The sequence below is a fragment of the Psammomys obesus genome, unplaced genomic scaffold (assembly GCF_907164565.1).
Source record: "Psammomys obesus unplaced genomic scaffold, mPsaObe1.curated_primary_1811, whole genome shotgun sequence".
In the NCBI taxonomy this organism is placed as follows: domain Eukaryota; kingdom Metazoa; phylum Chordata; class Mammalia; order Rodentia; family Muridae; genus Psammomys; species Psammomys obesus.
In genome coordinates, this window is record NW_026596069.1 from 30,945,086 (window position 1) to 30,969,937 (window position 24,852).

Here is a 24,852-nt window from a genome sequence, read left to right on the forward strand (position 1 = left end):
AACATGAGCCTAGATAGTAAGTAACCAAGCTTGTATTAATACTGAGGTGGGAAAAGTTACCACTTGTGCTATCTGAATAAATCATAGCCCTTTTTGAAAATCGGAACTGAACCTAGGGCCACGTGCCTGCTAGGCAAATGCTTTCCCATTGAGCTACAGCCTTAGCCTTTTCTCTATGTCTTTATTCTGAAACAGCATCTCATTAAATTGCAAAGAAATGTCCTTGAACTTGCAACCATCCTTTTCAACCTCAAAAGCAGGTGTGATTGTAGCTGTCTCACACGTCCTTTCTTTTTGATAGCTGTAAGTGTGTCTTTCTTTCCCCCATCTTCAACATTTGGGATCAAACACAGAGCTTTGTACATGCTGGGTAACTATTCTACCACTGAGCTCTGTCACAGGCCTCCATAGATAATACTTTCTTTAAAACAAAACACTCATCATTACAGATGGGGATCCTATGCTTTAGGGTCCTTACAACACAGCAGTTACAACACAAAGCCCTGGCAGCTCCTGCTCGTGACTGCCGAAGCTGAACGGTCCATCTAAATCTACTCCATTAGCGGGAGAAAGCCTGCCCTGTAGGCTATGTATGTAACATTTTCAACGCCTCCGACACAGAGCTGCTAAGCCTGAGCGTCAACACCTCGACTCCTTGCCCCAGCAAACTGTATCACTGACTTTACAGCATTCTGTCCACACCTGTTTCTCTACTGTTCCAAAAGCCCTTCTAGAGTTTGTGATTATTCCACCAAAATATGTCCCCTCTTCAGAGTTACTGAGATTGAAGCGGTTACTAAGCCAGAGCAAAGGTCAGTTAAGAAACAATGACACAGTCATAGGAACTTTGGACAGAAAGCTGTTTAGACAACAGTGCTGTTGTTAATGAAGAAGGCAGTTGTTCTTAGGCAACTTAAAAAGAAGAGAGAAAACTCTTCCTGTGCCCGGGCAGTGAATCACAGGCAAGCAGCTGTGCTGGGTAAAAGGAAGAGGTAGCAAGTAAACCGGAGGAAGGTTATGCCTGCGAAGAAGGAGACGGGTGCACCTGAAAGTTAGATGGCGCCATTAAGGAAGAAGCAGTCTGTCTCTTTTGAACACAGCGCTGCGGGAAGAGGGAACTTGACACCAAGCTCCTTCACTCAATCCATTAGATGCTCATTAAGGAAGATGTCTATCTTTGAGAGTTGCTTTAGAAGGGGAAAGATGTTGGAAATCCTTGAATGCATCACCTGCCCTCTCTAAGCCTTAGCTCCTGACACCAGGCATAGAAGTTGTGAGCTGAAATGATGCACTCGGGGGAATGTAAGGCATAGCTACAACAGTTCTCAACGAGTCACCACCATCAGTAACTTGGTCCTGTTTGGAACTTTATCTTTGCTGTTGCAGTTTCATGAAAATAGGTGCTCAGTAAATATCTGGACAAATTATTGTTTGTTTGTTATTTTATTTGTTCCTTGAAACTTCAGGTTAGTAATCATTCCAATGCACTGGCATATTTAAATGTCTTAACCTTTTGTGTTTGTGAAGTAATATGAGTCTTACTCTAAGAAAATGAGCTTAGTCTGTTTCATATGTAAAATCTAAAACTTACCTCCTTTCAGCAATTTTAAAAGCAAGAAAAGAAAAATTTTTAAAATGTAGCCATCAGCCATCAGCCATCAGCCATCAGCCATCCCCTGTAACATTAACTTTAGTCCATCTGACTTTTGGCTTTGCTCAGGCTTTCATCATTGTGAACATCGTAATTAATGCCACAAACTGGGAGAGGTCAGGCCTATGAGCCTTGGGTGTCTAAAACACTTTCATTTTGTTGGGTGGAATGGAAGCTTGGAGCTGAGCCTCTTATCAAGGCCAAACCACTGTATGGCTGTAAAGTAGAGGAAATGAACATTGCAAAGCTCAGTGTGCTGAGCTGGCAGTCTGTTTTGGGATGGTGAAATAAGCAGTGCCACCATTAACCACCTGAAACGCACTCAGTTTGGCCCTAAAATGTAAATTATAAGAATTGAAGCCTTTCTTTCATTCAGAAAACCTGGATGCTTCTTTAATAGGATGGTTTCCTAAAAGCAGTTGCACAACATCTTCCACAAAGCATGTGGCAAGCCACGGCTAATGTGCTGTAGCCATGTATCCAGACATTCTCTAGATATGGCTGACCATGAGCATAAGCCCCGGAATCTCATGTGCTTATAGGGATGATACAAAGGAAACTAATGGTAGATTCTTTAGTCCTGACACAGGCCACAAGACGGCAAAAGCCTACTGTGCTCCCAGAAATAATACTTATGACTCTATTTCTTTTTTAGCCAGATGTCCTTAAACTCAAATCAGCATGCCCATATGATTCCAGAATATCAGCAAAACAAACACAGTCAAGCCCACTCTATAGTTTGCACATTTGGTGCTATTCACATACAAGGAACCCTAATGTAACTTACAAATTTTTCCAATATAAAGCATCTAGAGCAAATCCCCAAATTAACATCATCAATGTTCGTCCTAATTGCTATAATAGCTCTTACCTTGCTCACAGAGTGCACCAACATAGCTTGGAAGGCAGAGGCATCTGAAGGTATTAAAGCCATCTACACAGGTGGCTCCGTTCCGACAAGGGTTGGAGTGACATTCATCAAAATCTGAAGTAAAATTGTAAACATAAACAAAGAGGGTGAAAATGTTTAGTATGAGGTGGCTAGATAAGACACATGCTGGCAGCTAAATACAAAGTCATTTTATAGAAGTCATTTATTGTAAGTACATCATGTATTATAGTTTGGTCAATGCAAAACCCACAAAAAAATCCTCTTTTTTGTCTAAAATTCCTTTTTGTGAATATTGCTTTTTTGAAACTGGAAGCCCTAAAACAATTTTAAATGGATCCAGAGTAAGCTGTTTGTTTCTGTTGCTATTAGATGAATCTAATGGGTGCTAGAGCTAATAAAGAATCTCCCGCCCAGCGGCTGAAGCTTCTGTCACTTCATCCAGACGGTCACAAAAAGGGGAAGATCGCCTTGGGAAGCCCTGACGGGTTTTATGGACAGACCCCAAGTGAAACCTGCTTAACTTAACCCACTTCATACACTTCCTTGCTGCAAGGGTTTCTCTGAAGCGCTGACAGACACCAAGTACACTTCCTCTTTCGTTAGAACCACTGGGAAACATGGAAAATTTCCAGCCAGGAGCGTCTTACCCAGCTCACACTGGTCTCCACTGAACCCCGGGACACAGGTGCACACATAGGAAGTCTCAGTGGGGTAACAGGTGCCTCCGTTGAGGCATGGGTTCCTTTTGCATCGGTCAGCTCCTATTGTGTTCAGGAAAATGAGAACCATCAGCCTTCTCTCCTGGGTGTGACTGTACTTTAGCACAAAATGCCACTTGGTACTACCATAGCAGAAGCTTTTCCATAGCAATTTAGAGACATCATGTATAAAATTAATTTTACTCTGGAGTGTTTCTCAGCATTATAACTAATTGTTACAAATTCCATTCATTCATTCTGATATTCAATCATTACTATTTATAAACAATACATTAAACCACATCTGGAAACTAACAGATTCTATGGCAGATTTAGTTGGCATGATAATGGCAATTGATTTTAGTTAAAAATGATTACACATATGTGCACAGTGAATGAAAATGTATTCTTTTAAATGATGTTAGTTATGTGAAATGGCTGGGTACACAGAACATGCATTCTTTTAGCAGATTGGCTTGTTACCAGTGTTTGAATTACTATTGCCTTTTACCCACTTAATGCTCAGAAACTGTCTTCGAAAGTGCACTGAAGTTTCTTCTGCTACATTAACATGCCTTTTCCAAAAACACGTTCCAATTGTACTCCTTTAAACTATACTTGAAGAAAAGCAACACACGGATTAAACTCTACTGCATAAAACAACCCCAAATACAAAATGCTCACTTAAAATGAAGCCCCAAATTTTATTACAATTTTCTTAATAAAACATAAATAAAACTAACCTTCCTAGGAGATAGATGCAAAGGACCAAACCATAAATTTTCAGTTTAACTTAATAGTTTAAGGTGCATTTTCTAAATATACTTTATGCCTCTGAAGTATATATTTTATTTTGTAATATTGTCTAGATATATTTATTTTATGAAGAATTTGATTATTATTTCACAACTGCTTAATTCTCAAAATGTCCAAGGATCCAAATGAAATTTGAAAGTTTTAAAAAACAATTGAAATTAAATAGATGCTATATTGATACAAATATGTTTTCAAATAACTGCACATAAATAGATTTATAACTTCAGATGAAACATTGGCTTATAGACGAAACATGACATAGTCACAGATGGGAAGTTCAAAGCCAACCTTCCTTAGCAGCAGACTTTGCAATCTGGACTACTAGAGGGCCTGATGAGTGTACACATCCATTTGTGTTTCATGTTAAAATCAGATAAACACAGATGCTTACTTCAGTTTCTCTAAAATCTGTCTTGATTTTTCTAAATACTTGATCTTGTATTTCCAAAGATTCGCAAAACTCTCCCTATTGGTTTCCCACATACTAAAGTGCCCTGCTTGGGCGACAAGTTTGCAGTCCATGACACACCCACATCTGAACAGAATCCAGCTGACGCTTAGGTGGCTGTACTTGTGGTAATGTGATGTGCTTTCATTACCACCATAGACACCAGATTCCACACTGAGGTCATGTGACATGTATTGGCAGGGACGCGGGGTCGGGGGAGAACTTTTCCTGTGAACTTGAAGAAGTTCTGGTTGCCAGACAGGTTTGGCCTGTAGGCATCTGACTTTTTTCCTGAGTAGTTTGTGTGGGTCTGGGAAAGCTGAACCCAAAGCAGATAGGTCCAGGCACTCCCACGTGGGGTGCTCTCTACTCAGTTAAAGTACAGGGATAGCTTTGTGAAGACCGAACACTGATCTCAGTAAATAGTGTGGTCTGGATAATGCAGAGATGTTTCTCCCTCATCTGCCAATTATTTCCACATCCTCAAGTGCATTTCAACTTCATGATGAAACGACAAACATTAGTTCGATCACTGAGTCATCATTCTATGTTTATGTAGAGACACTACAAAATATTCTCAGTGCCAATTAACTTACATCAGTTCATTCACAAAACACTCCAAGTATTCTTATTTTATTAGACTGTTGTTACTTTATTAAAATCTCAAGCTTCTAATAAATGTATTCTTTTGATTCCCAACATGAAACATGTGTCACAGAATATCAATATGACTACAAAAATAATTCTGATCATCATGACCTAAAAGTTCAGTATTCAAGATAAGACATAGTTTCAACCAATACCAGCTCTTAAAGTTGTTTCGTCTTCCTCACTCCCTCTGTCTCCCTTTCTTTCATGCTTTCTTTCTTTTCCTTTTATAGGTAGTCATTAAATGATGGTGGTTCCATTATTACTCCTATTTAAGTAATACCCCCTCCAGGAACAAACTATAAAAGTTGACTTCTCAAAAATTTTAGGCTAGATTAAGAAAAAGATCACTTCTACTAAGTAAACATTTCCAACTTTTCTGATTTATATATTATTAAATATCAGTTGTTAATTTTATGCTACATTGAAAACCAGTGCAAGGGCAATAAAAAGACTGTCGACATCACAGTAGGATTGCTTGGGGTTCAAACCCCACTTTTGCCATGGTGCATCACTGGACAAATTACTGGCCCTTTCTGAATACCTAGTCTCATCCTTTTACATTGAGCTCATGTAAAAGGATGAGTCTTTACGCATTTTGTGACAATTAAATGAAATGGTCCACATGAAGTAGTGTCAAATTTATGCTCTTTACAGTCAGTAAATAAATAGAAAATAAGTTCTCAAGAGACAGAATGCAAACATATACTAAATACGCTATGACTAGGAGCTGAGTTAGAATTATATGAACTGTTTCAAGCAAGGAAATCACACTAGAGAGTACAAACTGTAACGGATGGTACCAACCACAAGGCATTGGTAAGAAACAGCTACTGCTCGCAAATGTCAAAGGCTTCACAGATTACCGTGCTGGCATAATTATCGCTTTTAAAAGGGGGGGTGAAATAAAAATATGATTTTCCCCATTTTATAACTATGGTGTATAATTTTAGGATATACAAGGCAATATTTCAGCTGTGGATGAAAACCCATTGAGTTCTAACCATTATTTCACTTTTTCCCTGTTACAATTGTATATTGCCTGTAAGACGCAGAAAACATGCAAAATATATCTGTAAAGTACAGAAATGTCCATACTTACATTCATTGCATCAAGTTATGACTCATTACTGTGGCTTGGCCTGAACAATATAAAATCTCTATGAATTTCACATTACAATAAAAGCTATACACATGTATATAGAACCAAGGGTCGGATCCCAGCCTTGGAAACAGATGTATCAATGTTGACATCTTACCTGGTAGATAAACTGCTGTGCCTTCCACGGAACCTTCATTAATGTCAATCAGGAAAGCAGTTTCGTTAGAATTGTCCAGAATGGAGAATGCTGGTCTTGAATGTGCAGTATTTAGATCCAGAGAGCTGCCTGTTGCCTGATTATTGTAATCAGGAATTCTTTTTGACACTTGTTTTTCAGATGTTGCAGCTATGGATTCTTCCCCAATTAAAGACGTGTATGTTTCACGGCGAATTTCCAAGGAAGGAGAGGTGGCGCTCTCGGGCGTCTGTGGGATGGGCTGAGGCAGCACACCCGTCTCAGTCCTGAAAGCTGCAGAAGTAGCAAGCAGCCGCTGTGTGGCACCCACTAGCTCCATGTCATTGGCGGCTGTACTGACAGGTCCACTCTCCGTTGTTCCTACACTGGCAAGCATTCCAACTGTTTCTCCTAGAATCTGATCATTAGCTTCGTTCAGAGAATCTTGGGAAGTTTCAGTTTCTTCTTTGGCAATTGGTGGTGTGGGAGATGTTTCCAGTTCTTCTAGTAACTTAGGCATGCTTTCATCTTCTGAAACGTCTAAAACAGGGTCAAGAGACAAGGACGGAGGCTCAGTTCTGTGAACATCTTCACCAGATGGCTTGATGGTGTCTTCAATATGAGCACGGACTTCCTTGAAAGAACCCTCTCTAGCGCTTTGCGATGAGGCAGCACCGGGACCCAGTTGAGCACTTGTGTGGGCAACCTCTGGGTATTCAGAGACTCCACTGTCTCTGTAGACAGGGAAGGCAGAAGGTGGTGTCTGAGGAAACAGCTCTGCCAGAGCAGAAACTGCAGGTGTTGGTTCAGCGTGATGCGTGGAGGTAGCTCTTCCTGTGACATCGGGGGATTCCGTTAAATGCTGGGATACAAAGTACGTACTACCAATACTTACATAAGCAGGGGGATCTGTCAATACCTCCCCTGCTCCTGAAAAGAATTCTGGCTGAAGAGAAGGACCTCCATATTTTTTTTCTTCGTATTTTTCCTGTGTCCTTTCCAAATGCCCCAATGTCGCTATTACTTCACTCTGGTCTGCAATAGCTTGGCCGTCCGACAAGGTGCTTGATTCAAATACATCATCCAGAGATATGGCTTCAGTTTTGGGTTGATCAATCTCTGGACTAACTGTGGTCAGCTTACTGGGAATGGGCAGTGCTGATATTGTGGGAAAGAAAGTATCTAATTCTGTTTCTATGCTAGGAACTGGGATTCCAGTTGCAAAGTTAAAGCTGGTTTTCTCTGCCTGCTTTCTATCCTCAGAAGTCACAGACTCGTTTTGCATTGCTTGAGTATAGCTAGAAAGAAGTGCATCACCAGAGCCTTCAAATGCTTCCTCAGCTGTCGAAAGATTAGCAGCTGCCTCTTCCTTCTTTGGAATTTGAAGACTTTCTTCGTTACTGCCGTGTAATCCCCATGCTACCTCTGGATCTAGGTCAGTGTGTATTCCAGGAATATACTCATACATGGGCTTAGTGTGATCAATGTCTATAATAATATTTTTATCTGATGTCAGCTCAGGTAGAATTTCCACGACAGCACTCTCAGTAACTGCCAACTCTAGATCCTTACTATCCTCTTTGTCTAGATCTATGATGATGTTTTCAGTGGTTCTTCTTCTGCTGAGTTTCAAGGTAGAACTTTCAACTCTGATGTGATCTTGCAGCCCATCTGTCATACCTTCTGTGGGATGCACATATGGCGCCATGCTTGGCAACGTTGGATACAGGGACCCCTCATTGTATTCTGAGTAACGCGGGAGCATTGCTGAAGCTGTTGGAGATCCAGCAGTAGCTCCGGCCTCAGTCCTTGACACCTCTGGATGCTTTGCCAGGAATCCATCAGAAGCAAATGTGCTATCTCCTTGACTGGTTGCCTGAGTAGTTCCAGAAGTGTGCACTAAGTCAAAAGCATCCACTTCTCCAGACCCTTCTCCAGAGTTTACATAAAATAAGTCAGATAGTTTTGATGCTGATGTCACTTCGGTCACTTCAATACTGGAAGTCTGAGCCAGAAAAGTAGTAGGGGAGGTTGCTGCTGCTTCAGTTAATGATGTTGAAGAATTCTCATTAGAGGTCTGTTCAGTCATGGTTTGGGGTCTAGGGGTCTGGATTTCCTCTTCCCACCTGAGGGCCTGATTTGGAGGATGCTCCATGTCCCTGTGCTTTGTGAATGGAAGAGTTGAAGTTGCAGGTTCTTTGGTTCTAGTATCACTCAGGATTGTGCTGGGTGCTTCCTTACTGTCTTGAGAGATGCTGTCTGTTTTGGAAATGAGTGTTCTTACTTCATCTGACACATTTTCCATTATCCCATCGTCTTCTACTTTATCACTTAAGATGTTTGTTCCTAAACTCTCCATGTGAGATGTCTCAGGATACAATGTGCTAACGATCTGCTCAATTTCAGTCAAACTCACTGATGATGTAGGCAGAGGAGGCAAGGTGTCTCCTGATCCCAGTCCTGAGAATGAGAGATCAGCATTTGACTCTTTAATTGTTAGTTTCATACCCCTGTGGAGGAGTTTTATACTTTCATACTCTTGAGTTGAGGAATCCATACCTACACTTCTAGCTGGTACAGATTCAGTCACGAGAGCAGTATCTAAGAAAGTGTGTGGCTTTCCAGTTGCTTCAGGATGAGCAGTATGTGGTTCTAAGCCTTCTATCCCTGGTCCTGGAGTAGATATATGAGATACTGACTTCCCTTCCTTCTCCACCTCCTTATTGCTACCGTATGATTTCTTTGCTGTTAACATGGAGTCATCTGGAGTTTGGAATTTAGCTTCAATAAGTGTTTGGGATTCCAAAATTGTTTGTTCTGTTGCAAGAGAACCATGCTGAGAATCAAAAGTCTTCTGTCCCTGAGCTTCTTCCTGTGATGCTGTTTCACTTTCCGTCTCTTGTTTTACAGGATTGACTTCCGGTTTAGACCATAATTTGGTTGGCTCCACTGTTTGGGGAGAGTCCATTGAAATTGTGCTATTTACCTTTATGCCCCCATTTGCTGTCGGAGCTATCATATGTCCGGTTTCTTCTGTTGGCAAAGTGATGGCTCTTCTATCTGCTTCCGCCACTTCATGAAACCTTTCATCAAAATATGGAGACTCTGTCCCAGAAAAAATGTCCGCAGCAAGAGGAAGTACGGGGCCAACAGAGCTCCTGACTGAGGCCAGCTGCTCACCTGAGCCCTCAGCTGAGGCCATGAACTCTTCCCAAGGGAAGGCTGAGGTGCTGGCCACCGTACTGCTGAGTCCTTTTGAGTCAGGCACAAGGCTGATATCTTCAGAGGTAGGCGGCATAGATGGTGAAGTCTGTATATCCCTAACTGGTTTGTTCTCTGAGTCTCCCAGGCCCACTCTTTGCCCTTTTGTCACTGGATAAGACAGTGTTGAATATTCACCAACGTCACCACTAAAATCTTCTCCCAAAGAAAAACCTGTATATAAATCCCTTACTTCTGCCTGGGGACTTGGCTTTCCTGAGATTTCTGAAATCAGTGTTTCCTTGGATGTCTGGCTCATAACTTCCGCAACTTCTACATTCAATACAGTACTCAGAGCTAACCCTGTTGGCTCATAGAATAAGGTTTCCACACTGGGAGACAGAGTACTAGGTAATTCTGTTTTGACTTTGGTTTCAGACTCTAAATCTAAAGAAAATGAAGGAACAGCTGTGGATTCCAGATCAGCACCAACATCTCCTGAGCCTGAATCCATTAAAAGAGAGGGGGTCCATCCTGAGAGAGTGGTCAGGACATCCTGGACCCTGCTACTGCTATGCTCAAAGGGCTGAACCTCCAAATTGACTACATGATGTGTTCCTCTGGAAACAAGAGTAGAATTCGCCATTTCCTGTGTGGGTGTTGTCTCTGGCATAAAACCTTCCCAGGTAGCTGAATTACTAGATGCAGCCACACTTGAACTTTCTAATTTTGGAGGTAAAAGTAAGTGATCTGACCTCTGTGTTGCTGATTGGACTTCCACTCCGTGGGCTGCATTTGTAGTTCCCTCTTTGTCTTCTTCCCTTTTCCTTCCTTCAAAAGACGTGTTGAAAACCCATTCAGAAGTGTCTGTCTGAATTCCAGATTGTGTAGGCCTTGCATCTTCAGAAGGCAGTTGTGAACTGAAAGGAGTGGTGGTTGCAGGAATATAAAAATGGCTGTCTGGGATCTCTCCCATATCCAAAGGGACGACTGTGTCTGTAAGATCTCTCTGGGGTGCTGTTACCTTGGTGAAGATTTTATTTTTATATTCTTCCACTTCCCCAGACCCTTCAATAATAGGGGCTGAAGAACTCCCTGAGAAATCTACAGATTCTCTAGGTGTTAGCTCTACCCAACTTTCCACAGTAGACAAAGAGTCATCTGTCTGTGGGATTCCTATTAGGGTCATTGGTTCTTCCTCCAAAACATTTAGTGACACAGAACTTGAAAGTATGCTAGAGGTAGATATGGTAGGACTTTGGTCTGTCTCTTTACTAAATGTTATTTCTGTCGCCCTAGAAAGGACGGTTTTCTGGGACGCTTGGTCAAGGGCGCCGTCTCCTGAGGAATCTTCAGAAAACAGAGGCTTAGGCTTAGGTTGTTTGTGCTCTGCATTTTCAAGGTTTGTGCTGCTCTCTGTGATGGGCTTTGCCCAGTTTGTGGTTTTACCATCACGGGATGAGACTGTAGGGAAAATATCAGGCTCACCACTTGAAAAGTGTTCTGGTATTTCAGGATAGATCTCGGGTTTCCATGTGATTTCTAACAATTCAGGGGCTTCTTTAGATTTGTTAAATTGCATGGCACTTGACAATTCTGTTTCTGCTATTATAAACTGATGGGGGTCACTTGAAGAACTGTCTGAGAAATTATGAGATGGTGCAACACTTTCATACTGGCCACGCCTAGCTTCTGCTGCTTCAGGGTTCTTGGTCACTGTGGTGACCAGCTGCTTCCCATTGATGTACTTCACCGATGGAGTAGTTGTTACATCAGTTGTATTAGCACAGCCCTCATCCCCATCTTCATCTTCCTCACTGTGATATATGTCTATTTCATAGGTATCTGGTAATTCAGGTAAGATTTCAGCAAACAGATCATGCAGTGGATCTGTTTCTTCACTGCAAGGTTCATCTTCTTTAGACTCTGAATCTATCGGATGACCACTTACAACCATATCACTCATTCGACCTGAAAAAAACAAAGAGTTTTCACAATACTTAAATGGAAGATTGGCAGGGCATGACAGAAGTTAAGGCTGATCACACTTGGACACAAAAAAAGAAAGATCGGAACCTTTACAAGTTAATTGTGAAATCACCTTTCTGTAAATGGTTCTTGCTCTTCAAATTTGCTGTTACATCATTACAATAAAGAGAGGAAATGTCATTTTTAAGAGTGTAGAAACAAATTATAAAACACTTCAATGTACTCAAAATGACAACAAAACTCTCAAAATGAAAAAGAAATTACATAGACATTTTAATCCTGAAATGCACAATTAATGAAGCTGTGAGCTGTTCCCACCTCCATCCAAAGTAGAAATTAAGACAGTTTCACCAGACCATAAACAAACATAATTGGTCATTGTCTCTCTCTATTCAATAAAAAAGGAGACGAGATTCCTTCTGGCCTCTTCATTCTCTGTTCTAAGTGTCTATTTTTAGAAAAGTAGTTGGTTTCCATGCCATTTATGATGTAATGGCCACACATGCACTCACTGAAGCAATGAGGAAAGAGCCTGTGTACATCAAAACAGCACTCCCTGAAGTGAGTGTGTTTGTGGTGGCGGGGGGGGGGGCTGGACTGGTGTCTTCCTGAAAAGATTAGGAGGAGACTTTTACTCCTTTACATCATTGTCTTTTATGATATGTTCCAGGACCAGGCTGATTCTATTCCTTGCTATTAACATTTTAATAAATGACGACCAATGTTGTGTGTAAATATTCTAATTACATTTTTCAAGTAATATATCAAACCATTCTTCAGATTGTAATGCCACATAGCACCAAACACTAAACCCAGTTGGCTTTTCTGTTGCCAGAAATACGCCAACAAAACTTCCAGCCTAAGGATCCAGGAAAAGGGAAAAATTAAGGCTTCACCCACACAGGAATAACCTTAAGCTCTCCTGGATGGAGTCCTCTACTGCAGCTGCCCTGTTTCCAGTATTGTCACAGTGAAAATGGTATTTGTGGAAATACTGAGCCGTGGAAGATACAGAGACCAGAGACGACACTGAGCCTTATCACCACCCCCAGGAGGCATTCTTGTAGAATCAACTTTCAGTTTAGTTCCAATCCCTGACACACGGGCTTAGGATGAACCTGAGAAGTATACAGAAGGAAGAAGACGCCGGAGCCACCTCTGCCTTTACAACCCCATCTCCAAAAGAGAAAAAAAAAATTTTTTTTTTCTGCTGAACTGTTCCTCTTATAAGCTGTTTCCTTCTAGGTTGGAAGGATCAATATCCAACATCCAATAAGAGTATAATCTAATTGAGGACAATCAGTGTGATCTTTGCTTTTCCCCAGTCAATTGTGCATCAACGCAATGTTTACTGAACTACCAAGGCAAACTATGCGGATGTGTATTAACTTTTTAAGTTGAAAAAACCAACAAACCTGACTTCAGGGGACATAGACTATTTATAATTCCATTTTCACTTTCATCCAAATAATTGAAATAAGAAGACTACATTGTCTGTATGCTAGGACATACTAATTGAATCATTTCACTAAAATACTATTTGTGTGTCTATTTTTTTAACCCTAACTATAACTTCCAATTTAACCTTCACACTTTATATAATTTCTTATATCTCCATCGATTTTAACTTTACACTCAGATTTAATTAAGCCAAGCTAACACTTGTGAATATTGAAATGATTAAAAACTATTTCTGTCATAAAGAGAATTATGATTCATGCCTAATTCCAGTGAATATCAAAGCATAAGACAAGTACATGCTATTTCTAGCACAGACGTTGCAACTAATCTTTAACATCAATATGAAAAAAATGATTAAATGATGCCTTTTACAAAAGCATCATTAAAATGATATCTATCCATATCAGCTGTTGCTGTGATCTGATAGTGACCATTACAAGCTTTAAAAGAAGGTACAATAAAAACCACAAATAATTTGAATGAAGGTACACTTTGTACTACGAGAAAAGAATGTCAAGATAATGTTCAAAGCATATAAAGGGACACCTTAATATGCCTTTGCATATAAATCTTTTGAAATATAATATAAATTATTTTATCACTAAAACAAGTAGCTTCTCATTTGAACACCATTTGAACATATTTAAATAGGCCAAGTTAATTTATAACTCCTGCATACATTCATGAACTATAACGAGTTTCAAAGGGTACCTGTCTCACGTGGGTTAGACTCTCATGAGCGTGACTAATACATAGCATGCTCATTTGATAAATAGTGACTGTTTTTTTCTCAGCTGAAGTCACTACAACCATTTGTGGTTCATCACGTACTTATAGATGGTAGAGTAATTAGCAGAGGGAAGCAATCTTACACATATCAGGACACTTGGTTTTGTATGTGACAAGAGCACCTGAAATGTGTTTATTTAACAAAATTTTCTAATAAGTCAATTTCTAATAAGTAAATTTTCTAATAAGTAAACAAAATTTTATAATAAGTAAAACACAGTCTTCATGTTATATACATTCCTAGAAAGTTTCCTACTAACTGAGTCTTACCTAAACCAAAAAAAAAAAAAAAATGCAGAATAAAAGTTATTGTTTCTTCTTCTGAAAGGAATGTCCTCACAGGCTGGCAACCTGTAGCCATTGTTCGTGTTATATCACCTTACAAATGGTTCCCTTGGCTTTCTAACATGAGTTTGGGGATGGGAAAATGTTAACGAGCTATGGTTTTGAATTTGCATTTTTTCACATTTTATTCTGTCAGCATATATCTGGTTTGTTCTTATGCTTTCAACATTTCATAAACATGGGCTGAGTTCATATAAAAATCTACCTACAGTTTGCATAAGTAGGTGAGTTCTTCCCTGCCACATAGCCTGAAACACCATCAATAATTCTTTACAACTCATTAAATCCTACTCAGTCCTTGGTTTATTCATTCTCAAAATTACTTCTCCACCCCGCTTTCCTGTCACCAACCCAACCCACCACACATTTATTAAAACATTGGAACAGTTAGAATTATGACAAAGCAGAGACATTCCTTTTTATCATATGGAGTGGTGGGGGACACCTATGTTATTGTCGAAGTCATGTCTCCTTGCAAAATAGTGATCTGCTCTATGTATCCCTAACAAGAGTGGATTGACAGGGTCACCGACAGTCCAGGTTCTTAGAAGAACGAGCCCTTATAAGGGAGTGCTTTATTTCAGAATTTTACTTTAAGGGTAATATAACTTTTATTTACATTTCAAGAGGCAAACCGCAGAACTCTATAGACTGCATGTATAGTCTTTTCTATGTTTACAAGTGTATATTTAGCAGCTTGACTTGAATATACTAGTACCATGGTTAATGGGGTTTTTTTAATGGCATTTCACATAAGGCTTTATAGCTAACTGACCTCAAAAGGTTCACCAAGTATTTTTAAGTACTTCATGGCAGAATTTTGCGGACAAAGCACAAGTCTTGCACTCCCTCTATAACCAGACACAAAATGTAGTTGCTATGTGGTGCATAGGCAACTGGACAAAGTTCATATTCTCTTCGGGGAATTTAGTTTAAGCTTAAAAGTCTTCAATTAAATGTAAGCTATTGCAATCTACTCAACAGACGTAGATAAGACTGAATTTCCTATAAAATGAAATTTTTCATTATACATATATATTATATATATACATATAGGAATCTGGATATATATACATATATATTATATATGTACATATATACATATATACGTATATATACATATACATATACATATACATATACATATACATATACATATACATGTATATATATCCAGGTTCCTTATTCCAAATATAAAAGAGGCACTGGAAGTGCCTGCAGGTGCCTGCAGTCTTACCCTGAAGAAGCCTGAGACTCCTCACAATGTCAAACCTCCATATATCTGTAAATCCAAATACCAGACAAACGAATTGTTCGTTTCACTCAACTTTCCTTAGCTCTTAATTGAAACAAAATACTAAGTTAGCACTTTAAGGGGAAAAAAACACAACTGATTTTCAATCAAATTGCTTAAGATATCCTGAATCCTCTTATTTTTTTTTTAATTTGGGACATTAGATTGTTCTTACTATCTTAAAGAACAACAAAATTAGAAATCAGGAGACAAAGACCTTCCCAAATGTTGGTAGACACTTTTGCACCTTTCTTCCCCCTCAGTGCTCGAGTAGCATTTGGTGTTTATGTCAATACAGTCCTCCCAGACAGCAGAGAAATGAACAAGATCAAAGATTGGGAGATCACTGTGTTCTCTGACCCTTATCTCCTTATGACTTAGCTGTCCACTCAAGCATGTTGCCTCACTCTGACAGCCTTTGTATGCTGAGCACTGCGCACCTACCTACTTCTCAGTTCAAAAATTTCACATGCAGAAAGAGCCATGCACATATGTATACGAGTCTGCTTCCCATCGCCTCACTTTGAAGAGACAGGCATATTACAGGGATAGGAAATAGGCATCTTTTCTCAGCTTCCAATAATCCTCAATAACACAGTTTCTTCAAGTGCAAAGCCTGATTTTAGGTACAGTCATCTGGCCTGCGTTATTAAGCAGACCTCACCGGGTGTAGCTCTTCTTCCCTAGAAAGGGCAGAGGGGGTTTTAAAAGGGGGTTCCCTTTTAAAAGAGCAAGAGATTGATTGCCTAGACAGCATATTCAAGCAGAAACATTTGAGGGACTTTAAAGAGCAAGAAACCGCTACGTGAAAAATAAGTGATTTGGGTAATTAGACTTCAAAATGCTTTCTGAAACAATCCCTCTGCTAGGCTGGCCATGATCCAGGAGATAGCCCCATACTCAAAGAGCATTTGAGCAGCACAAACTCAAATATATAGATTTAAAAATATAAAAAGATGATAAAGAAATTGAGTGGGTTGGTGGCAGAAGTGGATCTGGGCAGAGTTTGAGTGAGTATAATCAAAACATATTTTGTGAAATTCTCTAAAAAAATTAATTTTTATGAAAGAATACAGCAAATAGCGGCTTGAGAGATCTCTCCCCACTTTACAGCATTAGCTGCTCTTCCATGGGGTCTGGTTTAGATTCTTAGCCCCTACATAGCAGCTCTTAACCTGACTGTAACTCCAGACCCAGGGGATCTGATCACCCTCTCTGGTCTCTGTGAGCACCAGGCATGCATGTGGTGTACAGACTTATGTTCAGGCAAAACACTCATACACATAACTTTTTTAGCTGATGAGATAAAGGCCAATCATAAAGTGGAACATGGTTACCTTTTGCTTTGGTTTTCTAGCACTCAAGTTCTTTGACATGCATGCACATAAATATGGATGATAAAGATATGGACACATAGATAGATATTACCAGATATTTTAAGACCAAATCAAATCAAGAACTTAAAAATAAAGAAATATTTTCTAAAATAAAGCAAAGGACTCTGATAATTAAGGTCACAGTTTCTATTTAGATCTAGCTAAAATTATATCCACTAAACTACACTGCACAAACACAACTCTATTTTGCAACTCCTCTGTCAAAAGTTAGTCCTGTCTCCATTCAGCTTTTCAACCTGACCCTTTCAATGGAACATTCAAGCAGCACCACTAACTGGCCTACAATCTCCTCACTCCTTCCATTCTTTATTGGCATTCTCTGTACCTGAAGGGCAAACAAATCCAAAGTACTATTTCAATAGCCCCTCATTCTTTCTTCACACCTGTTAAAAAGTACAACATCTTGCAAACTCCTTTTTACAGTGTCCTTCCATATTTAATGTCACAGTTCAGGTAGATGATATTTGATAGAGAGATGAAAGTCTAACACAGAAAATGACTGTATTTTACATGTGAAACAGGACTTATCTCCTATGGCTTGTGATTATAAATGTACTTGTTTTTGTCATCATCCTGCCTCGGTCTCCCAAGTATTGGCATTATAGGTTTGTGCCATCACACACAACTTAATTTTTCATCTCACATTTCTCAGTTCTATATCCTGTCATTAAAGTAAAGTAATCTTACAAGTATAGGATGGTATCTTATAAAACACATAATTTTCTGCCCCTTTAGTCTCTTTTTTGAGTAGTCAGTTGCAAGAATATCTTCCTAGTGCTTTATCATCAAGAATCAAAAGGTTCTCACTGCAGTGAAGTTCCTTTGAAAGATTTGTGTCCCTAATTAAAGAAACAGTGAGTCTTTGGAAGCAACTACAAATCAAAGACAGAGACACAACTAATGAATCACACACACACACACACACACACACACACAATCACAGATAGTAGAGAATTTTGTGGTTATGAAAATCTAGATAGTCTGAATGTACAGCCATCATCACAATGTTTTTTAATTACTCTCTACAAATCTATGTGTGTTCTTCCTTATTTATAGATATCAACGTGTAGTAAGACTTGTGACAAACAGTTCACTTGGCAAAATCTGACCAGTGACTACAGTTTCCGTGAAGGAAGATTAAATCCGACAAATTCTTTCTGCTTTGATTTGGCACAGTACAAGTTAACCTGACAAAGGCTGTGTCTCAGCAGGTTGGAGAATCAGGAGCTCTTTGCTCTATTATGTGTTCGATACTTTGTTCAGCCAAACTACTTTGGATGCACTTAAGAATAAAGATGTCAAATATGAACAACATAACAGCTAGGTTTTATTCCCAGCATCCATATGGCAGCTCACAACTATCTGTAACTGTACTTCCAGGCAATCTGGTGCCCACTCCTGACCCTGGCCAACAGCATACTTAGGATGACAGAAAAACAGTAAAAAAGAATGTTGAATGTGGTCGGGCAGGAGCCTGTATGTGGAAGTTATGGCATGACGATGGCATAAATATCTGCACATTTCCAATTTATTCTATGACTTAAAGACACTGCTACATTGAGTTCCATTTATTTGTTTTAAGATTTGCAGTCCTGTTACACTAACTTGTAAAATTGCAGTTAATTTACCTGAGTACTCTATCCAAACCACAGAACAAAACAGCAATGACGAGAGCCCTGCTATAACTGAAGAAAACCTTTCCATGCTGTGAAATCCTGTAGCCTCCATACATGTTCACAAAGAAAGCCTTTTAATAATTTTCCCAAGTGCAGGTGTGCAAATTACTCCTGAAATGGCCAAGTCAAATTTTCAGCACCCTTGAACCACTGTTAACCACACCCCCCAGCGTTTTTCAGCTCATAAAATCTTTATGGGCTGAGACGTTCCTTCAGGCTCTTAACCTGTTAGCTGCAGTCGCCCGCAGCAGCAGAGCCTATTCTGCCGTTACCATGCATCTGAGGTATGATGTAAGCATGCCTTGAGTAGCAGGTTTTGTTTCATGGTATTTCATAAAAGTCAAGCTTTATATCACTCTCTGAATGCAGTGAAAATTATAAATACCTTGGCTTGCTGTAGCCTGGGTGGCATTTTTACGTACTTGGATCCAGAGTCTATGTAAAGGTCAGTTCTATTCAGGTGAATAGGTTTATACAATGGCACACATGCACCAAGGTTTTTCCAGTCTGGAAATATAAAAAGGTTGGCTTTCCAGGCTCTCCTCATTAACACACCTGCCTTAGAACTAAACTGAACATCTGTGTTAGGGTTTTCATGGGCAAAGTTCAGAATATTGGGAAAATTAAATTATTGTTATAGAACTAGCAAGATTTGTTGACTGAGTAGCTGGGCATGAGTACATCTCTGACTTCTGAAAATAACAAACCATGCTGTTATGTTTAAGAAGAATGCGTATCTAGAACTCATAAAAACAGACCCAAAAAGACTGCCCCAGTGTTCCATGCCCGCTCCCAACATGCACATACTGCAATCCTGCTTGATGCAAATGGCCAGATAGTTCACAATTTTTCTCAGAATGTATGGTCACCACGGTCCTATGCTTTAAAGGTGGAGGAAAGAAACCAATTATGCAGGCCCGGCTGAATGGAGACCATAAAGGCACACCACCGTATAAATTGTTACAGTCTTAGACTGTGTAGACCCTCCATTTTAACTACTGTTTATAAACATAGTGATTTTGCTTCTCCGCCGATGATTGCCCTCTCTTGGTGGTAGTGCAGAGGAGGAATGGATTCATATTTTAGGCCTTTTCTTTCCGTTTTGTAGTCTGAATGCCTTAACCTGAACATACAATTTCCCATTCTGGAGAGTTGTCAGATGGCTTACATTAACATTTTCATACTATTTCATTCAACTGAGCATGTCACTAACAGTAGAGTAAGAATAAGTTGAGAAGATATGCACTTAATTAGTGTGTACTTTTCAAATGCTGGAATCAAAGGTTGATACTAATCTTCTCTCATCTCTATTCCCCACACCAGGCCCCATGGTTACAGTTTTCTGTTTCTTTTAATTCTAACAGCATGCTGCCCTAACTTCTCTTTCTTGACAACACTTCCATTTTCAATTTCAGTTTTGAAAAACGTCAAAGTAATGTAGAAGACAGAAAAACATTGATGATTCACAAAATACTGTAACAGTAACCAGAGGGGGGATGCTTTATTCTGGCCTATAAAAAGCTATGCTAAGAAGAAGAAGAGGTTAGCTTTCGTAATACAGGGCTGTATAATCTACTCTTCATGCCACACAAATATGTTCTCACCAAGAAAAATCTGAGAAAAGGAGCTGATAGAAGCCACAAAGTTTCTATTTATGAATCTGGCTACCAACTGAATTGGTCTGAGCAGATACTTTTCAAAAGCTGTGATCCTGATCACCCTCATAGAAACACTTTCTCCTAAAACCCCAGCTCAGATATAGCCCATAGACTCAGTATCCAAGTGGGGTCCAGGTAAGAGGAACAGGGTCTTTCTCTAGCATGAACTCAGTGACAAGCTCTCTGATCACCTCCCCATGGGGTGGGGTGCAGCCTTTCCAAGCCACAGAGGAAGACAATGCAGCCAGTCCTGATGAGACCTGATAGGTTAGGGTCAGATGAAAGGGGAGGAGGACCATCCCTATGAGTGGACTAGGGGAAGGACATAGGAGGAGAAAAGAGAGAGAGAGAGAGAGGGTGGAATTGGAAGGAGACAAGAAAGGGGGCCACAGCTGGGGATACAAATTGAATAAATTGTAATAAATGAAATAATAAAAAATCCTGAAAAAATACTATCTCTTTAAGGAAGAAGAGAAAGAAAGAAAGAAAGAAAGAAAGAAAGAAAGAAAGAAAGAAAGAAAGAAAGAAGGAAGGAAGGAAGGAAGGAAGGAAGGAAGGAAGGAAGGAAGGAAGGAAGGAAGGGAGGGAGGGAAAGGGAGGAAAGGAAAGGAAAGGAAAGGAAAGGAAAGGAAAGGAAAGGAAAGGAAGAAAGAGAAAAAAAGGAAACACTTTATCTCTTCTGAATGATACCCAGAAGGGCATATTTCAAATACCAAGAAAGAAATTGATAAACAGACGTCCTTCTCATATTGTTTCTCCAAGCCAAGCCACAGAAAAATGAACACTTATTCATTTATCTTATGTTAAAATTTGAACCAAACAGTTTATTAAAACCAGTAGACTCAAGCTCTAAAAAGACACAAACAGGAAACAGTCCATCAGATTGTATGTGCTATGTGTTCTGAACTCAGTTTTTCAAATTTAATGTGATGGTATACTCTCACTATTAGGTAGGAACAGACATATTTGATGATGGCAACTGCAAGTATTATCGGGGAGACAATGAAATCACAATAAAAATTCATGGCCTGAAACAAAGTAATGTCTACCCTCTAATGTAGTTAATGATTCCAAACAATTCCTAGAATGTAGCTAGACTGTATTTGGTTCTAAGTAGTAAAAGGCACATTTAAAAATATACCAAAATTAGTCAATATCTTAAAAATGTTAAATTTGAATTAAAGTAGACCTATTACCCATTCCACAACTTATGTGATAAGCCTGCAAAATCCTGTAAGAGAAAAAACATACCTTTAGAAATCTTTCAGTCAACCCTGGGGATATGCAAAATCATTTAGCTTTCTACATTGTGAGTGCTAAAGGTTAATGGTTACAGACCAATGGAATGTTAACACAGGCTAGTACTACACTTGAGTAGTAATGTATGGAAAGACACTGAAATTAAAACACTTTGTTCTGCACATTCTGAAGTGATGTAACAGTGATGAAGTGGTTGTATTAGATGACAAAGCAGGGCTTCTTACAACTTTCAAAATAAAACTCTATCTAACATTCTTCCAAATTGTTTAACATAGCCTTCCAATTCTTGAACAGATGCATGAAGCTAACGTATTTTTTGACACTCCAGTTATTGTCTCCATCATCTAATGGCAGAATTTGGTACGATGAGCATTTTTACTTTCATGATACAATGCTGATTGCCTTGAAAGCAAAGACTTACCTGTCTTATTTTCTCTGACCTCAATAATATACACATTTATGTCAGGGTGGAATTTTGTCCCTGCTGGGGATGGTGAAGCAGATAGTGCCTGAGGCTCGAAGGTTGTTTCTCTTTCCACAGTGTGTGGCTTTGTTGGCTGTGTTACAGGAGGCCTTGAGGTCACATGATACTCTTGATCAATATCAGTTTCTGTTTTCTTAGCTATGATATTGATGAGAGTTGTGGGAGGGTGTCGTGTTACAGATTCTCTAGTAAGTATGATGTCATCTGTCATTTTCCCACTGGGCTCCTTCTCAAAGACACGTGGCTCCTCAGTAAATGATGAAGATGGCCTGAATGGTGGAGTTCTGTAAAGGCTATCTATGGAGGTAAAAACACTGATGTCACTTGGAGCTATTGGAAATTCTGGGAGTTCTGTGGCTCGTGGTTTTTTGAATCGTCCTGAGCCTAAATCTGTATAATCCGGGGATGTCTTTTTTTCTTCCTCAGTAGTTTCCTCCATAAGCTCTGTGCTGTGAGTCCCGAAGGGCCTCAAAGTTGATGCAAATTCTGTTGGACTACTACCTTCTGCTTCATAATTTATTTCTGGCTCTGTACTTAAAATTGCTTTTGGCCTAATGGTTGGTACCAGTGTCACCACTGTACCCACTTCCGCTGCGTGCTGCGTTATCGCACCGGGTGAATAAGATGTGCCGTGCTCAATTGCTCCAATGGGAGTGGTTTCTAAAACTCGGACTCTTTCAAAACCTGTCACCAATCTGTCTTCAGAGACAGTGTATGTTGATCCCTCTCCATCTTCAAATGCTGTTGTCTCCTTTGTCATAACTGCAGTAGAACTAAGAGCAGGAAATGAGCTCCCTGGGGTTTGTGGTTCTTTCTGGGTTTCTCCCTGCATGATATCTGTTGTTCTCAAAGTTTCTGGAGACATGGTTGCTTGTAAATGAGTCTGTTCAATGATATCTTGATCAGATTTGCCTAAAACCTCATCTTCCAGTGGAACAGAAGGTCCCGACATACTCCATTCTGTCTTGGGAATTACAGAAAGAGGACTAGTGTGGGACACGTCTACATAAGTAGTGGGCTTGTGGGTGCTACTATAATTGACAAATGCCAATTCTTCCACATCAGAGGTATAAGCAAATGGGGAGGTAGTAAAAAGTTGTTCAGAGGTATCTGTATCTTCACCCAAAGCACTTCCTTCCACAGTTGTGTGAATGACTTGGTCTTCTGTACTTGTGCTGGGCAGAACCCTATCTCCAGTTGTAGATGCTCTCAAAGTTGACTTTTCTGCACCACCCGTTGATGTAGTTGGCTGAAATGTAACTGTAAATTCTCCAGATGTTAATTCTTCCTCAGAAACCTTTTCTAATGTTTTTTTAGTACCATCTAGGAAATGAGAATATTCATTTCCTAAATCCGTGAATCTTGGTGTTTCTTTATCCTTTCCACTTTTTCCTGTAGTGCTAAATGAGACAGGGGGCAATTTTGTAACACCTGAAAGTTCTGTTGAGGCTAAAGGCTTTGAAGTTGCATTATTTTCATCCCATGACCATTTTGATACTGTGACTACTTCCGTACTTTGCGTCAAATGGGCAGTTGTAAAGTCTTTGTTGGACTTTGTAACATCTGTTTCTAATCTAGTCAGAACTGTCATTTCTTCTACATCTCTTGCTTCTGTTGGTTTCACACTTAACTTTCCAGTTGTCAATGTTGGGGAAACAGATTCGGTTATTTCCACTGAAGACTCTGTAAAATGAATTCCTTCTGAGGAAGATGTAGAGGGCTTCATTCCAGAGAAGCCTTCTTCTGTTGTTGCTATAAAAGGATGCTTGTTGATCTTTTCTTGTATCTCATCAACTGTGTAAGTATCTGTTTTCCACTCTGGTCTTGGTGTTTCTGTTCGTTCTCTTCCCTGTGTCTCTTCTGTTTGTAACAAGGGATAAGTGACTGTGGACATTTCCTGTACTGATGTTGTGTCACCTGAAAACGGAAGCAAGTCTACGTGTGTAAGATGCTGTGATAGGAGAGGAGCTGTAGGCTGTGGCTGGCCAAAGTCATCTTCAGTCATCTTGCCACTAGTTTTGTGTTCTTTCTCTTTAGCTGTGACTGATCCATCTATGTCGAGCATGGTAACAGGTAACACAAACGTTGATGTTGAAAAGGACTCGGAGTCCCTTATCTGCGAGTAGGTAGTATCTTCTGATGTCTTTGATACTGTGATGACTTCAGGTATTTTGCTAAAGCCCCAGGTGCTCTGACTAGATCTAACTTTTTGTGTTCTGTCTTCACTATCATCTTCCCTTAAGGTGAATCTATAGTGATTTGTGGTTGCCAATTCAGGACTAGTGCTTACTGTTGGCATTTCAGTTTTGTGTTCCAGGGTCACGTCTGTGGATTCAAACGGTGTTTCAGTTGCTGACAACTCCTTGGAAGAAATGTGCTTTGTGATTTGCATGGATGTTACTAAGGGGCCCACTTCTATTTGTTCCATCTGTGTAACTGATTCATGCACACCCTCTGTAATTCCATCCTGTGAGCCAGTAGCATGTTGGGAGATGACAGTTGTACTTTGGAGTCCTTTCTCCTTAATTTCAGATATGTGTGGCTTTCCAAGTGGTCCGGACCCAGAAGATAAGTAGTCATACACATCCCAAGAGTTGTTGGTACTCCCAGCAGCGGTGGGTGATTCAGTGACTAATCTGTCTGTGATAGCCTGAGAGTAGACTACAGATTCCTGTTCAGAACTGACTATATTTCCTGCAGGAGGGAAGGGTGTGGTAATGAAAGGTAATTCGGTGACTAATGGAATGACTGGTGTAGCTCTGTCAGATACCATGTGTGGTTCTTTGGATAAACTGGGTGATGCAGTTTCTGCGAGGATATTCATTTCGATGGTGGTTGTCTCTGATATATTCTGTTTAGCTAGAAAGA

At 39.8% G+C, this 24,852-nt stretch overlaps 1 protein-coding gene across 2 annotated transcripts in view; it reads right to left on the reverse strand.

Annotated features, from left to right (window-relative positions):
* Vcan (versican) overlaps window positions 1–24,852 on the reverse strand; it is a 94,932-nt gene that overhangs the window by 33,612 nt on the left and 36,468 nt on the right. The window contains exons 7-10 of one of the 2 annotated variants that reach the window (XM_055625612.1): window positions 21,922–24,843; window positions 6,413–11,602; window positions 3,191–3,304; window positions 2,523–2,636 (exon numbers count right to left, since the gene is read on the reverse strand). In XM_055625612.1, coding sequence (XP_055481587.1) covers window positions 2,523–2,636; window positions 3,191–3,304; window positions 6,413–11,602; window positions 21,922–24,843 — 8,340 coding nt within the window. The remainder of the gene's footprint in view (window positions 1–2,522; window positions 2,637–3,190; window positions 3,305–6,412; window positions 11,603–21,921; window positions 24,844–24,852) is intronic. The other variant, XM_055625613.1, reaches the window with a different exon arrangement.